Raw genomic sequence first — 17,675 nt, forward strand, 5'->3', positions numbered from 1 at the left:
TTTCACACAAGTATTTATAATAGAATAAAAACACAAGCCTAAAGAGATTAAAATAATTGGTAATCACAGCTGAGTTTCCCAGTACCTGGCCTGGTTCTTCTCCTATTGTAGTTTCCCCACCAGTGCAGCTGCATTATTCAAGCAGCTACACTTTTTTTTACTTTTGATTTTTACAGCTAAAGTGAAAGTGAATCACAACATTTGTGATTAGAATAGAACTTACATTGGTGGTAGAATAAAATACTAACCTAAGAGAAGAAGAAAAGGATACACAATGCTAAAAAGATTAAGGTGCCAGTAGACTGCTGTTCAGTGAAATATTGAAAATATCAACTTTTCAAAAAAGGAATTTTACTAGAATGACCTTCAGAATTCATTGACATTTTCCCCACCCTTTGGCAGCAGTGGTTTAAACATTTCTTGGAAAGAATCAGAATTAGGGAAGGGTATATGCACTTCTTCATGTATATTTAGAATTTCTTTTAATAATAATGGCATTCAATCAGAGGGAAAGGAAGCATATGTTCCCCTCAGCCCATAAGGAAGAGAATAAAAAAAGGTTGAAAATTCTGTCATCCTCCAAGTCTTGATTGATTTATTTTTAGCAAATAAATACATACGCCATAAAATTCTGAACTCCTCTTCGAATGGTGGGAGTCTTAATTAGCTGTGGATACATATTTGCAGCATGGTCATACATTTGCCTGAAAGAACAAGAGTAACAGGAGTTATTCCTTTGCATCTTCTGTTTACCAACAAGTTAATTAACATGCCTTGACAGACAAGCAACACAGTCCACAAAGTAAGTTTTTCCTACTCACAGAAAACACTCCAGTGCATGACAAATAGCAAAAGTAACACAAAATGATTGTTAAAACGTGACTTAAAATAAATTACTTTGCCAATGTCTGCTCAAACTGCTGCACAATGGAAAAAAGATAAACAAGAATGAGACTGAACTATTTCATAAAAACAACTCAACATTCAGGGAATACTTGAAGGCCAGAAGCATCTTGAAAGCATTATCACGTTAATTTAAGCACAACAAAAATAGTTTTCTGGAGACCTATGCTATTTGGAATCAAAAGAACCACAAAGGAAAAGGTAATATAATTTGCTGATTCAGTTAATTTCATTCTTCAGAGAGAGAACTTCAGCATGATATCTAGCAGGTTTTACTTGCCAGTAACCATGTTCCTTTCTGTTTAAGCTAAGTACCTCCATTTTTAAGTGTGTATAAGATGATTCTACATGCTACCACAGAAACTCCCACTCATGGCAGCCCTAAATAGATTCAGCTTCACAGAGACCAAAATTCTTGTGGTTTTTTCTGTTGTTGAATTCAGTTAGCTACTTTATATACATTAACTATTAAAAAGAAAAGTTGAAAGGGCTTTGTTGCTTGTTGGTTAGGGCTGTTTTGTTTGTTTTCTTGAAGTGAAGTACTTCAAGATGAAATCAACTGTTAAAAAAAATGCTCGGGAACCCAGAATGAAAGTCTCCCTTCCTTTTTAGCTGAAATGTAATTGTCTGATCTGAGCCAAAATAAAATTTCAACATTTCTCTTAATGTGAGTCAAACTTAACCAACATTTTTTTCAATCACTGATTAAACTGGGGGGAAAAAAAAAGGGACATCAGCAGAGAATAATTTCACTGAGATCTGGAGTTGATAGAGATAGAATTACATCCATCATCAGTACATTTATCTCCTACCAAGTGCTGAGAGAAAGAAAACAGCACTGAGAAACAGATACCAGCCTCAAGGAAAGCACATGCCAGCAGGGCAAAATTCCTGTAAAAAAACTCATGAGAGCAGCTTTCTCTGGGAGGGATGCAGACAGGAGCTCCTCCCAGTTTCCCTCAGGGCATAATTAAAGAATATAGATAGAGATAATAAAATGGTTTGCTGATGACTAGAGAATCATCGACTGACCTTCTCCCCTCTTTCTGTCCCTTGCCCCATTTCCCAGACAACTGCATGAACTTGATAGCATGATCCTGCTGCTTCTAACCTCAGCTCTGGTACCATTCTGACAATCAAATCGAATTGTCTCACACATTCAGGCAAAACAGTAATCCAGCAAAAACGTGATTTGTTTTTATTTGTAGTTTGAATTAGTTGTGGAAGGGAGATGCTGGGACAAGAGTGGAGCATTCAACAGCTTTGCACCATTACATTTCTCACAAAACTGCAGTTCCAGCAACAATTTTAGTTCTAGAGTTTTCTGTCTCCCATGTAAAGCAAGACTACATAAAATATCATAATCTACTTCCAGAAGACTGCAAGAAAATTGGAGAAACAGATCAATATTCTCCACCCCTGCATATTCACAGAGTATTTGGCAAATAAAAATCCCAAGTAATTTTAGGAAGGGAACTAAAAACATACTCTAGACTAGAAATCATACAAAACATACTCTATACTAGAAATCAGAGCTCTCAGGTCACTAAAGAGGAGCAAATAGCACAGGTTGGTCCATCTGGCAGATGATAATTTAGGGATTAAAGCAAGATGAGGAAGATAAAATCCAGCTAGGATACTGGCCTAACCACTGCCTAAACCAGGACAAATGATTAGGCTTCCAACTCAACCATCAGCTCTACTCTCTATTTTGCACTCAGAGGTTATGCAGGTTTTACAGCAGTAGTATCTTTAAGTTGTCATGACTGATGCAGAGAATAGGTTAGGTTAGAATTGTGACTGAAAACACCTTCTTTAATGGTTTACAGAGGACAATTCCTGGAACTGATGGGTTTTTTTAATGACCAAGGTTATCAAGAATTTTTCCCCAAGTTGCTCTCTTCAGTTTGGTTTTTTTGGGTTTTTTTTGGGTTTTTTTTGCTTTAACAAAGCTTTTACATGCATGGCTTGTGTGTTTTGCAAGGGCATTATTCTCTGAATTAAACTGGATCACTACAGTAAGGCTTTGCAACTACATCTAAGGCCAAACACAAGGCAATTGCAAATCTGGGACAAGAATTCCAAACCTAAAACCAGAAAAGCACAGTCCTCCTTCTTTAAACTAGCAAGGAAGATGACAGTACTCCGGTCAGCTGAGGCTAAATGAGGAAAGAGTAAAATTAATGTTGCTTCAAATTTAAATACTGTTTTTAGGCACCTGGCATGTTCTATCTGGAACTGATTTAAAATAATGTCACAGATTTAGATGTGTTCTGCCACTAAGTAAAGTCAGGCCTCATTAACACTTCTCTGTTACAAATGGGGAAAGAAAATTCATACCTAAGAAAGCCAGAGCAAATATCTTGACTAGATGATATGACTGAACTTTGCAGAAAGGTGAGAGATTTGGGATAAAAACAAGTGCTTGGATCCCCAGACACTACAGACACCAGGATTCAATTTATCCAATGTCTAACTAGGCATTTTAAAAACATAGGGATACTCTCATACTCTGAATCAGGTGTCAACACTAGGCAGATGAAGCATGCTCTAGAGAAGACTTCCATATCTGCCATCACTGCAAAACTGGTCTGACTATTGCTTTTTCTATCACTGACCTATACAGTTAGAGCTGAAATTAATTATGCCCCAGTAATCCAAGATAAAACAGTTCTAGCATGCTTCATATTTTGATTAAAAAAAAAAATCTCCTTATTTTACCGACTGTTTATGTTCCTACTATAGGCAAGGCATATGCTTTTAAGAGAGACACTTTCTCACTCTTTTGCTTACATGTCAAAGGCCCAGCTGGGTCTGGAAACTCTCCTTCATGCCCTAAGAGTAATGTGAGATCTGAGCTAGCTGAGAATTCCTGAAGGTCTCCAAATTGCAGGTCAAGTTGGACCTCCTGTTCATCCAACAGCTTCTGCAAGAAGCTGTACTTCACCATGGGTTCAGGCACCAACATTTCCATCCTATCAATGCATCACATCAGAGCTCTTCCTAGCAGGACTTCTAAGATTTCTGCAAAGAGTCACCCTGGGTCTGCTTCATGAGGTCTTTACCACATATGGATGCAAGACAGCTGGAGACCATGGAGTTGTTCAGACTACAGGCAGTGATGTACTAAAAAGCCCTTAAATTACCAAGCACACCCAATGTTTTCACATTGGAAGGCTGTGCCTGAACCACCTGAGGTGCTTGTACAGGTAAGTAACATAAGGGTCTTCACTCCAGCAGCTAAGCAGCTGACAATGCAAATAAAGCCTTCCCCAAAGCAAAACCCATACCCACACTCTCCCTTGTTCTTACCAAGAACTTAAAAGGGAAGCTGGAGCTGTGGACACCAACGTGTGCAAAAGTAGAACGAGAGCGTTTAGAGACACCTTCTCTAAGGAAAGTTGTGATGGTGCTAGTTTCCCTAAAACAGGCTAAATGGGCCAGGCAGTCTGATGGGAATACAGTAACTGATTGAGAAGGGCTGTTTCCCAGTTTTTCTTCAGAAGACTTGTTCTATCTGTGGGACAGTTAAACATCTGCCTGCCTGTTAATTAGGATTCTCTAAATTTCTAAGCAAGATGAAGGAGAAAGGGAGTTCTGAGTGCAGTCTTTAAATCTGCAGACTTAGGGAGTTCTCACTTCTCCTGCAATTCAGGAAATTGAAAACACAGTCTATAAAAGGATTCATTAGTTGCAGTTTGGCAAATAAAAACCCACTGAGGTCATGCAGCTAAAACCTGAAGCAGTAGGTTCTCTGCCTTATCAAGGGTCAAGAGAGTACGCCATTATTTCATCTCTGTTCCTTACCCGAAATATTTTCAAAAGGTATTAGCTTCTGGAGAAACCTTCTTTATCCAAAATAGCTTTACCCAAACTGACAGAAAAACTTGTTTGTAACTCCCGGTGAGAAATACGCTTGCACTGAAGTTACACATGGACAATGGGGCAAAGAAATAGCCAAAAAAAAACCAACTCAGACAGTATGTATAATATTTGATACTCATTTTATTGACAGCAAGCATTTTCAGGTTTTGCACTTGCCAGGAGATTTCTTGGTGGATTTTATCAAAAAGCCTCCCCAGAAAAGGCAGGCTTTGGCTACTTCTGGTTTTGCATCTTGACCCACTCTTGCACTTGATCTCCTTTCAAACAGCTGAATTTCCCATTTTCCTTAAAAGCCTAAGTCTCAAACCATACTTTTCCATGTTAATATGAACCCTCAGCTTCACTTCTGTTCATTACTAGTTCTGCTATATCCACTTCTTTACAAAGGGCCACTCAGCGCTGGAGCTGTTAGCCCTAGAGTAACAGCAGCCAGGGCTAGGAACCAACCTCAGTAAGCACATGACCTGCAGAAGGCAAAAGCCTTGAGCAGAACAACTCGGATAACTTCATTTCTGTGAATCTTCACTTAACATACATGGAGGAAAAACAAAAAAAAAAAAAGGGGGGGGGGAGAAAACCTCCTTCCTCTAAAATTTAGCCTAGAATAAGACAGCACATAAATCCCTGCAGACATTGTTTCATATTCAAACCACATGAAAAGGAACAGACACATACATAAGTTTGTTTCAAACCCAGGAAGACACATAAATCTACTATGGAGGCAGAAGAGGAAAGGCTGTGAATTGTTCCTACTACAGCACTACTTGCCATCTAATTGAGCTTAGCATGGACTGGGCTACCTGTAGTATGACAAAGCTTAATCACCTATTGATTAACACATCTAGGTAAAGCCTTAGGGAAAAAACTGTTGAACAATACCCAATTTTAACAATATTCTAAATGTAATGCTAGCATTCCCGAGATTCAGGGATAGTTTACATAAACTGACCCAACAGTGCAAGGCAGTAACCTCTCATGCCAAATAATCCAACACCAGATCTCTCATGAACTTAATTCCTTTCCTGTCTGGAGTACAGGTTGTGTACTATGAACTCTAGAACTCTTTCACTCTCTCAAAAGTGTTTTGTTATTGACAAATATTGCTTTGTTGAATTTCCTTTATACACTTCCAGAAACTTAGTTGCCTCACCAGCAAAACCTACTAGAGAATAACATTATCATATGCTCAGAGAACTATCCATAAATATTAATAGATCTTAAAATATCTTACTAATTAAATTACTATAATCTTGTCCAGCAGCTGTATCTGACAAATGTTCAGCAGACAACTCTCCCTTGCTGGCATCTGCAACACAGCCTATGGGTATTTATTTCAGTTTTCTGAAAGCAAAGCTGGTGAAGCCAAAATGTCAAGTCACAGTAGCCATCACAAACTTCTCCAAGCATCAGAATTTTGGAATTTTTCTTTTCCTATGATGATGTTGATAGAGCAAAAGAAGAAGCTTGTTCAACAACAAGCCACATGTCACGTTCTTAACTGTATAACCAGCTATAGAGAATCATGGAATTTTTCAGAAGATCGGAAAAGACCCTTAAGATCATCAAGTCCAACCTAGCACTGCCATCTGCTATCAGGGAGTATTTCATATTGTCATTCTGTCTTCCAACTTAGCCATGTAAAGAACAAAGTTTGGTTAATTTTTTTGGTCGGCCATTGTTTAGGGTTATGGATTTTTCTATTTGTTTTATTTAGGAAAAAACCCCTGCACTAGATTCATAACAAGCACAAAATTCTCTCACTTTTCACAGATGTGCACTGTGGAAAAGACTGTCCCTCAGGGCTTTCAGGAGAACGCTAAGCCTTCTAGACACATCTCAGTCTGCCTTCAGGTCTATAGTGGTTTTTTGTTGGGTTTTTTTTTTTTTGTTTGTTTGTTTGTTTGGTTTTTTTTAAGTTGGCCAAGACAATTCCCCATGCTGTGAAGTTTCAGTATGTTTCTTGGCAATATTTGTTGAAAAACATCCTTAAGGAAGCCCTGCAGACCTTGCCAGCTACATTTCTCCCTGCCTGAGCTGCTCTCAACTGCCTGATCAGCCACCAAACTACAAGCTGGGGGAAAAACCACACTTTTTGCTACTCCTTATGCACTTCCTTACATTATTTTGTGATTACATTACTTAAGCAGTAATACAGATACAGTACCCATCTATCCCACCAAGGCGTTGGGAGATCCTGCAGGATGAGAAGGGGAGGGCACATCCTGATCCCATAATGAAGAAGCTGTACTTTGTACCTGCTACTAATTAAAAGAACAGCACACCGATGCAAAATGTATCATTAGCTTAAATGGAAAGGAATGTAGGACGATGAAAGCAAACAAAAAACCTCACAAGTACAGAAATCCACTGGAGTGCCATAAATTGAGTTGCTTCCTGAGGTACTTACGGAGCTGTGAGATAGCCTTCCAAGAAGCCAGCAACATACATAATATCTTCATTGCTTAAGGTCTGAGAGCCATAGCCTGCTCTGATCTCCAGGACTCCCCAGCCTGTTCTCTGTAGACTGTTGTTGTAGAAGCCATAAGCATCTCCACTCCTGTCCAGTAAATTCCTGACCCGAAGTATTTTTTCCGCTCTGTTCCAGTACACAGTTGCATAGTGGACTTCTGTGGTGGAGAAGAAAGGAGACAAGGGAAATAAATATAAGTAGGTGTTTCCTATGCAATACTGAAATGTCAAGACAGTATTTTGGCAATTTAAAAAAGTTTATTTCATAGCTTTCCATCAGGTTTAGTTCTACTACAGAGATCAATACTAATGCTAATGTACTAAAAGGGGTATGAGGACTAACTGGAGTTTTACAAAACCTCACAGTTAAACATTCACATGTTACTCTTCAGGAAGTTATCTACAACTCTCTTAGTGTACAGCTCCAGCATAGCAGTCTGTTGACATAAAACTCTGAGAAGTATTTCCTTACTTGGCCCAAGAGACAATCTATACAAATCTTACCAAAACCGGCTTTAGAAGGCAGCAGGCCACAGCAACTGCAAAGGATTACAAACTACTGTTGACTTAATTTTCCACCTAAAGATTCAAAAACTTCCAAGAGCTTTCTACACAGACCATCTGGGAAACAAATCCCTGAGATGGCATAACAGAAGCACTAGGACTCAGTGGATCACAAGGGCAAAAGCACAGCAGGTATGCAATCCTTTACAAGATACACAGCATCTATCATTCATCTGAAATAGAAATGATCCCAAGCATGATACAAACAGGAAGGAAGGGCAACAGACTTCTCAGAGTTCCAAGTGGACTTGTGTTTTAGAAAACATTCTTGATTACTTGTGTTTTAATTCTGCAAAGCTGACGAACAAAGAGCAAGGTGAACTGCTTTCTGAAAAACAAACAAACAAACAAACCAAACCACCAAACAAACAACATCAAAAAAATCCCACACCCTAGAATTCTAATTGACTCCTCTCTAAGAGGGGCTGTGATTACATCAGCTTCTATGCATGACTGATCAAATCACTATACATCACTGTGAGAAGAGTTAAAAAATTGTATGTCAGAGGTCCAATAATAATTTGAAAAGTATAAAAGGATAGAGTCATAAACAGCCCTTCTGAATACCTGTACAGCCCTCTGGAATATCATCAGCAAACTTGCTGAGGGAACACTGCCCCATCACCGAGGTCATCAAGGAAGATGCTGACCAATATCAACCCCTGGCATAGACCACTTGTTACCAGCCTCCAGCTAGGCTTTGTAGAACTGTGCACTAGGTCAGTTTTCATGACGTACTAGAGACACTTCTCACGGGAACAGCAAATGCATTGGCAGAATCAGAATTTCAGTAGTGGAAGAACTTTGCTTTTTCCACATTCTATGAAAAGAAGTTGTTACATGAGTCTACTCGGAGATGAAGTAATTCAGGGACTTGGAACACAGTGTTTAAAAACATGTTTTTCATCTGCCAGGTACTGAGGCTATTTCAAGGACAGACATGACAAGACTTTCAGTAACTCTTCAAGCAGCTACGAGCTTAGTCTTCCGTCGTCTCCTTAACTATCTTCTAGTAATAGAAGCAGCAATTTCTACTTAAGATTAAAAGTAAACATGGGAATCACTCAGACAGAAAAATCTGTACACAGAAGAGCAGGCTGATAAGGGGCATCACTGATGAAAGCCAAAAACCACCTTACAAAGCCAAAGCTTACCTACCAAAAAAGTCAGGAAAAGAAGTTCTGTGAGGGGGTGATGCAAGGAGTCAGAGCAGAACACAACTTGCCTGTCCAGCAGTAAATGGGAGGGCTGATTCCAACCAAGAAGCCCATTAGAGGGCAGAGGAAAGACTGCTTGCACAGTAAACAAAGATGTTGAGGAACAGATAAAAAGAGAAAGAACAAAGTAAGGCAAACCATGACCATCTTTCCATCTCTTCAGGAAGCTGTGGAGAGATGGCTGGAATTCAACAGGAATCAGGGCAGCTGGGTATTGCTATTAGTGCCTGCAAACTAAATAGTGATGTCAGAATACCTCTAGCACCTATATAGAAGCTGTGTCCGCCTGAAGCAAAAGGCTGCTGCTTTCCTTTGGAAAAGAAAGTTGATTCCAAAGCCAGACAGACCCATCTGACACAGGTACGCTTGCACAGCAGGCTGGGTTCCTTTGTTTTATGATCAGCCAGAGCATGAACATGCAGAGCTATTTTCAAAAGTCCGAACAAACTTTTGAATTACCTCTAGATTCTGCCCTGTCCCAGCTGCTCAACATTACAAATTTAATCTGAAGAAAACCAGGGCTCAAAGAGGATGGAAGGGAAGGGGAAACAGCAAATTACAGGATAATTTGCAACAAACCTTGAAAGGCCTTTAAAGGAATACCATCAAGGTAACTGTTATAGTTTAACAATGCTGGAAACCACTATTTCCCATTACAGCTTTTTCGTTTGCTTGACTCATCTCACTTCACCTTGCAACTGGAGTTAAAACTACAAGCTTATAAACCTGTCTACACTGCAATGTAATCAAGGCATTTAGTACCACTTAATCTGTTACAATTTTATTCTGTATTAATCTAAACAAGCAGGACTGACTTTATTAAGAAAACCATCCAGAAATATAATACAGAATATAGATATACAAAAAGCATGTGCACATTTTCAAACAATTCTGTTTGAGTTCTGAAGAAAACAGGAGCCTTCCTATTGAATAACATTTATATTTGAATTTGAATATTACATTTATTTTTGGAGGGTGAGACAGGAGCCCTAGCACCTCTTATCCCAGCAGTCATATTGGTCAATTTTTGCATATAAAGCAACTGCAATGTCTCCATGAACCTACAAATAATTCTTTCATCATCAAAGTTAAGACCTCCAAGTGTTCAGCTGCAGGATTCCTCCTCCCCACAGAGGAGTTCCTGGGCAGGTGTGGGTAGAGCAGCCTCCTCAAGGTCCAATGGAGCAGTTCTCCCAGCCCACCTTGCACTCAGGCCCGGATGGGTAATCTTGCGCTCAACCAGTAGAAGAAGGAGGGCTCTAGTCACGGCAGAGGGTCCAACTAGGTTTATTGTAGGAGAATCAGAGGGTCCAGAAAGGGTAAGGGCAAGGAGACGAGCACGGACACAACAACAACAACTGAAGGGAAGCCAGTGGCAAAGCCCAGAACAAGGGTGGGGCCAGGGTTTATAACAAAGGGAAGGTGGGTGGGGCCAGGGTACAGACAACCAATGGGAAGAGGGATCAAAGGCGGAGCCGAGGTGGGGTGACGAGGGGTGCACCAATGGGAGTGGGGGAAGAGGGTGGTCTTATAACAAGAACCAATGGTGAAAGGAGGAACAGAGAACCTTCTAGAAATGGGGAGGGGACCACAGCTGATTGGCATTCAGACTGATGTGTCCTCCCAAGGCATCTCCGCCCCATTCTCCCTGGGGTCTCTTACCACATTCAATCTGCTGTAACTCCAAGGAATCCAAGACTGTGATAATCTGTAACTACTCCACAACAGTGTTGTTTAGAATAGCCTCAATAACACACCTAAGCACACACTATCTCCTGCAATGAGCAAGTCAAAATCCTGGGGAGTAGGGTGGGCCAGTGGAACCACCCTTCCCGTCCATGAGCCAGCCAGGAGAACTGCACAGCATCAGCAATGCAGAGTTTCACCACAAACACGAGTGGGGTGGGAGAGAGACGTGCAGAAGTGCAATGACAGAACAAGCGTGGAAAAAAAAAGTTTCTTCTCCTTTCTGGGACTGGGAGGAACTCTCCTTCAAGCGTCCTGCTTTAATGATACATAATCCTTCTCCCAAAGATCTAGAAACAGGGACTATAGCTGGGAGAGTGCTGGAATTCTGGAATTCCTACAGCAAGTGAGAAATATCTGCTTTCTGTCAAAATTATTCCCTAAATAATGGGAAAAGGATATTCAGCCAGGAATATAGGAGGTGGTAGCGGTCCTTTTGGGTTTTAAGCTGAAATCTGTTCTCTGCCTTTTGCGCTCATTACAGGCATTTTGAAAGTTAGGTTAAAACTGGACCTTGTCTTTTATTTGGTGGCAGCCGGAGAGTAGAACTACATACATGTGCATTACAATATGAAACAAGCAATTAAAGTAATTACTAAGATAGAGGACTGACGTGAGATGAAACACAAGGAAAGCAGATGGTGAAGAAGACATGAAGGAATGGCAGCAATTTGCAATAAAATAACAGAATTAACAGAGAAGATGAAAAATTAAAGAAAAGCAGTACAGACATGGCCCAAGATAATCTAACAAGCACACTATTACTAATATTTATTAAATAAATTAGAGCTACAAAAATAACACCTGGCATGCATTAAGAACACCAGTAAGATTTATTTGGCAATATGCAACAGCTGCTCTTCCTTAGGCTTTCCCAGCTATAAGTTGTTTTTAAAACCTATGTATATCAAGTTAGGTTACTGGACTTTATAATTAGAGAAATGAGTAGAGCTCTTCTCCTTGCAGATGAAAGAACTACAAGGTCTGGGGGGTCAGAAATAATATTCATATTTTTCCTTAGTCTGCCAAGCAAGCCAACTCACAAGCAATGGAACACTGGTTAGTTCACACATAACAAGCTAAAATAACAATTGTGAGCGTCTCCTACTATTATGAAAACTACTGGTTTCCTTACCTACTAATTTAACTACTAATTTTTATTTGTGGCTTTCCAAATGTGAACTATTTTTTTGTTGAGGTCTTCATCATAGATTCTGCCCATACACTTTCTAAGCAATAGGGAAGATATCACTCTCCTGTTTCACCAAAAACCAGTTTTGCATCACTTCAAAATACAAAAAAAATCTAGAACAAAATTGCACATTTGATTTCAGTATACCGTCCCCTACAACTAATGTTCAGTAGTAAAGATTATATTATCACAGTACAGCATTTAAATATTTCAGGTCAACCATAATAAGGGTGCTTCTGTTCAATGTTTTAATTTGAAAGAGCTTGACCTATCTTTTCCATTAAAAAATTTATAGAATCATAGAATGTTAAGGTTTGGATGTTACCTTAAAAATCATCTAGTTCCAACCTCCCTGCCATAGGCATGGTCACCTTTCACTAGTCCAGGTTGCTCAGGGCCCCATCCAACCTGCCCTTGAACATTTCCAGGGATGAGGCATCCGCAATTTACTTGGGCAACCTGCGCCAGTGACTCACCACCCTCACAGTAAAGAATTTCTTCATGTATCTAATCTCAATCTGCCCTCCTTTGGTCTAAAACCACTACCCCTTGTTCTGTCACTATCTGCTCATATAAAAAGTCAATTTTCCTCCTTTTTAAAATGCCCCTCTGGGTACTGGAAGGCTGCAGTGAGGTCTCTCCAGGCCGAACAACCCCAGTTCCCTCAGTCTGCCTTTGCAGGAGAGGTGCTCCATCCCTCTGACCATCTTTGTGGCACTCCTCTGATCCTGCCTATCCATGTGTTTATTTTTTTTAGAAACATCCTTTTAACTATTTTTAGAAGGCCATATAACTCTAAGGAACAAGGGAGATTTCAATAAATGGTTATGATTGGAATCTATTACAAAACAAAAGTATTTCAGGGCTTCTTTAGAGATTAGCTTAAACCACACAAGAAATTAACACAAAGCCCAGTAATTTCAAATAAAGGGGTAAATGCTTTCTTGATCTGCCTGAATATAAGCTATTTGTGTTTTCTATTCTGCTGGCCTCAATTAATCCTACTTCCTCATGCATTTCAGGTCTAAGTAGTTTTTCAATTTGCTTGCAAGAGGCCTGTCATTTGAAGCCTAATGCCCTGATATGATCTTACATTAGTGAAAAGCAATATTCAAATGTGACCTATCAATTAAGAGTTTCAGTCTTGTATGGTTTTCATGGTCACAAGGATACTTACTAGTAAAGCTTAGCAAATGAGGCAAATTTGCCAAAACAGTTACAGGTACCTAGTATAAGCCACCCAGAGGAAACAAAAATAGCCATTCAACAAGTAGCTTCACTAATCTCAGAACACCTCAATTAAACTCATATTAAAGAATATTATCTTGAAACATTTTCCAAAGTGTATGATGAATAATCTTCAAGGTATTCAAAGTGCTAAAGAACAATGAGCCAATTTAAAAATCCCAAACAATGGAATCTAGACAATTCACAATGTTGAAAGCCATCTACTCTATTAAATAGCCTAAAGGCATTTCTATTTGCTCCTTTGTAGCTTTCCTAGTAACTCAATTATGATGTTAGAAATCAGTTGGGCATTAGGTGAAACTACTTCATACCCTAAACTTCCTTTCATTTCCTCTAGATAATTTACAGCTGACCCTTCCTTCCCTCCTCCTAACTGAAGTTTTTGCCGATCCAGGTAAAGTTTTGAAAGTATGTCCTCAAGATGAGATAGGACTGCCCACAAAATGATACGCTTGTAACATCTTGCACACGTTGAAACAACCGTTCTGTGAATTTCTCCTTGGTTTGTGGCACTTCATACATTATCTGGGAAATTGAAAGCAGCTCAAGAGCGAGATACTGTGCCCCTGCCCGAGGCAGCATGGTTGGAACAAGATGATCCTTAAGGTCCCTTCCAACTCAAACCATTCTGGGATTCCATATGAGCTCTGAAGCACAGAACGTGATCTATACCCCACAATACAGCACTAAAGCTCTGTTAGTCACAAGTCGCAGCACGCTGTAGGCCACAGCACCACAACGAAGTCTTCATCCTGAACGAGTCCCGTGCCTGCATATGACATTGAAAACCAGCTCGGCTGGGAGCTCAAGGCAATTTCCCACCTGTTGAATCCTCAGTTTAAATCTCCACGCCCCTGCTGGGAACCGGGAGGGTGTTTAGAGAGCGCCGGCACCGAACACCCACGAGGCAGCACGGCCGCGCCGGCCCGGCCGCCGGGCACGAGGTGCTCGCGGAGCGGCCCCTGAGGGGGCCGGAGCCGGCCCGGCCTGCGGGGTCCCGCCGTGGGCAGCGGGGCCCGGCGGCCTCGCACCCGCGTCCCATGCAGCACGGGGCGGAGGCGCGGCTGCCACGGGCGGGGCGCGGAGCCCGGCGGTACCCCGGGAGAGCTGCAGCCTCCGCCGCAGCCGAGCCCGGGCCGAGCTACCCCTCCCGACCGCCTGGCAACACTCGCGGGACAGCCCCGGTGACTCCTGTCGTCCCCCCCACCACGGCGAGGGGCTTCGGCCGGCCGTCCCCCGCGCCCCCGCTCGCCTCACCTGCGCGGCCGCCCGCCGCCGCCCAGAGGAGGACGAGCGCCCAGCAGCAACAGCGGCACACACCGCCGCCCGCTCGGCCCATACCGTCGCTCCCCCGTGACTACTCGGAGCGCCGGGAGGCGGCGGGACTTTAAGAAGTTCCCTCGCTCAGGGCAGGTCTCGCCGCTGCCCCCGCCTCCTCCGGCGCCCGCCCCGGCCGCGGTGGCCCGTGCTGGAGGTGGCCCTGCCGGGGACGGTTGTTCCCCGCGCCGGCCGCTGGGATGTGCCCCGGGCGCGGCGGCATCTTTCCTGCCCCGATACGGGTTTGGGGACCCCAAGGCCTGGCCGAGGTGCGGGAATCACTCCCGGCCGAGGTCCGGCCTCGCAGGGTGGTGAAGGAGGGTCCCCAGGCAGGTGCCTGTGGCGACCTTGGACTTCCCAAGGGTGATTAACCTTGAAGGGACAAAAGTTTACCAAGAACGGCTGCGAAAAGACACAAGAGGAGTTGCGCGATGCCTTATCAAAATATGCGTTTTGCATCACAGTGTAAGAAACGTCAGCGAAGGGCAGCTTTCAGCCCTGTTAGAACAGTAACTGCTGTGTGTGTCCCAGCAGAAGAAATGAGGGACAGAACTTTGCCTAGGGTTTACTAATAGAGACAACTTTCCTTGGGGTTTTCCTTTGCACCTGTCATTCAGACCATTTTGAGGCACTGCATTTTTTCTCACCCAGTTTTGGATATTCTGCCATTATCTGAAAAGGGCCATTATTTGGACTTTCTGTTTCAGTAATTGTTTAAGACAGTTTGAATTTGATACCGGTGCCTGTAATAGCCTCATATAACAAGATCACATGCCAACCGGTTCAGGCCAAGTAGCAAGCCTTGGCCCCAAGCCCTGGGTAAGAGTACTGTGTCTCCAGGCTGCAGGGATCCTTCCATAGCTATCATCACTTTGTTCTGGGCTACTTTTCACTTAGAGAGAAGGAAAAAACAGACATTCAAACCAGAAACCAGAATTTTTTAAAAGAGTAGTCAATGTTGATTTTATTGTGGTGTGTAGGTAACAGATACTGCAGGGACAGAACCATGTGATAAAGAAATCTACCAGAAAATGGGTCCATCAACTCATTGCTAAGGTAACTATTTCTCTTCACAAAATTATTCAAAATTTATTATCTGAAGAACACTGGAAAGAGAAGGGCTGCTGAAAACTAAGCACTTTTTTTTTAAGTTATCTTCTCAATCAATGTCAGCAGACATGCTCTAAAATAATTTGTATCTCAGGGGTGTTAAGGAAGCCATAAAACTCTTCTTTAAAAAGAGGAGTTAGGTCACTTGTATCACTTCAAAGATCAGAACAGCTCTGCTTGGGGTAATCATAGTCCTCATGTTCAGGCTTGATGAGTCCAGCACTTGTCACTACATTACAGCTACACTTACTGAGTGTTTCAGCCACAGCAACCAGAATAGCCCAGTAGTGCCCAGTAGCCCAGCAGTCACACCCAAAAACACAGAGACAAAGCTTGTGGATTGGCACCATGAGGTAGGAAATAGCAGACTTTATATTTTTATTGTACTCGTACTCTTTTTAATAGATACCAGTTTTGTTGCAGTGTGATGTCATGGTTTGTCTCAGGAATCCAAATCCTTCCCCGGTGGGTCAATCACCTCTCCTTTCCCCCACCCTGACCCCTGCTGAGTGCTGTCTGTCAATCCTAGCATTCCAGAAGGGCATCGAGTGATTGGCAGAGTTCAAAAGATGCCTTGCATCCCTGGGGGGCCATTGGCCCACCCAGGTGTCCCTTGCACCTGAGACCTGCCCAGGGTTGAAAGAGCCAGCAACCACAAGGTTCTGTTAGAGCTGTCACGGGACTCAGAAGTTTGCCATCGGAATAAACTGTGGATCGAAACCCTCTAGCAGAATGGACTCCTTTTCCTTCACCTCCTCTAAAGCATCTCCAACAGAGGTAAACCGGAGCTCCTGCATGTCTGGACTTGTCTCTAGCGCCAGCTGCAGCATCCAGCTTAGCCAGAGGTGTCTCTGGGGTGAATACTGCAGTTGCCACCTTTTGGTCAAGCAGCAGAGGCTAGTCAAGCCCAGACACATCCCATCCAGCTATATTGGTAATCATTCCAATACAGTTTTAGCCCATCAGGGTTAGTTTTTTGGTCTCTTTTATCCTCATCCCAATGAGTGTTAACATTAGGACACAGAAGATGGTATGGTATTAATGCCAGTTTGAGTTTCAGATTGGTTATATATCATGTGAAAGCTGTGGCTGTTGGGTACAAACTTTCTGCTATTTGTCTGTATCATGTTCCTGGGTGTAGAAATATACATTTATTAGATAAGAGTATAAGCCCTATAGAACCTCATTATTGATTTTTTCCAGTAATCTTTGCACTTCAGATCTATTTACATCTACATTGTTCTTTTAATGTGTGCGCATGTGTTCTTAAAAGCCAGCTTCTCTTAAAAAGAAAAAACAGAGGCAACTGGTTTGATCTCTTTTAATTCTTTTTATGTTGTTTAGTTGAGCAAAAATGCTGTTCAAAACTATACAATAATGATTTTGCGCCAGTTTTATTCTTGAATACTGACCAATATTTGACAATGGTGGCAGTAGTTCTGCTCTGAAAGCCAACAATGCCCTTGCCAACAAAAGGCCCTTGCAAAAGCAGATGTTCTTCACTCACTAGATGTAATTTCTTCATGTGAATGCTGATTTTCTTTTACATGCAACCCCTGTGCTTTTGTTGCTTTTTAAAGCTGCTTATTAATACCAGTGCCATGGTGTCAGTTGAAGAATGAGTCATCTGAGTAAAACCTGCTTGACTGTAAAACTGCTTCCAAAAGTTGAATTGAAAAGGTCTGAGGTTAAGAAATCCAGATAATTTTATTTCCTTAATTTCTGTTTCACTTCTGGTTTGGGGGCAGAAGCAGAAGTGGTGAAAAGATATGAAAGTGTCTTGTTTTGCATGAATAAATTTCATTTTTCAGGCACAGGAGATTCAGCTAAACTTTACAAACCATACTTCTGGAATAATCTCCCAATGTAAATAACAGAAGTGTTGTCTCTTGAACAAAGTCAGCTTGATTCAAGAAAACATGTGAAACACAGAGGAAAACAGCCGAAGAAACAAAATAGCAACATATCCAGTTTTTACATATGATATATTTAATTATATTTTCAAATATATTACACCAAATCTT

At 41.7% G+C, this 17,675-nt stretch overlaps 1 protein-coding gene across 1 annotated transcript in view; it reads right to left on the bottom strand.

Moving 5' to 3' along the window:
- Positions 1 to 14,603, bottom strand: part of PLBD1 (phospholipase B domain containing 1) — a 39,227-nt gene extending 24,624 nt beyond the window's left edge. Inside the window, exons 1-3 of the mRNA XM_084205642.1 lie at positions 14,482 to 14,603; positions 7,196 to 7,415; positions 621 to 704 (exon numbers count right to left, since the gene is read on the bottom strand). Coding sequence (XP_084061768.1) covers positions 621 to 704; positions 7,196 to 7,415; positions 14,482 to 14,563 — 386 coding nt within the window. The 5' untranslated portion in view covers positions 14,564 to 14,603. The remainder of the gene's footprint in view (positions 1 to 620; positions 705 to 7,195; positions 7,416 to 14,481) is intronic.
- Between the last annotated feature and the right edge of the window lie 3,072 nt (positions 14,604 to 17,675).

The sequence above is a fragment of the Fringilla coelebs genome (assembly GCF_963513975.1).
Source record: "Fringilla coelebs genome assembly, chromosome: 5".
Taxonomy (NCBI): domain Eukaryota; kingdom Metazoa; phylum Chordata; class Aves; order Passeriformes; family Fringillidae; genus Fringilla; species Fringilla coelebs.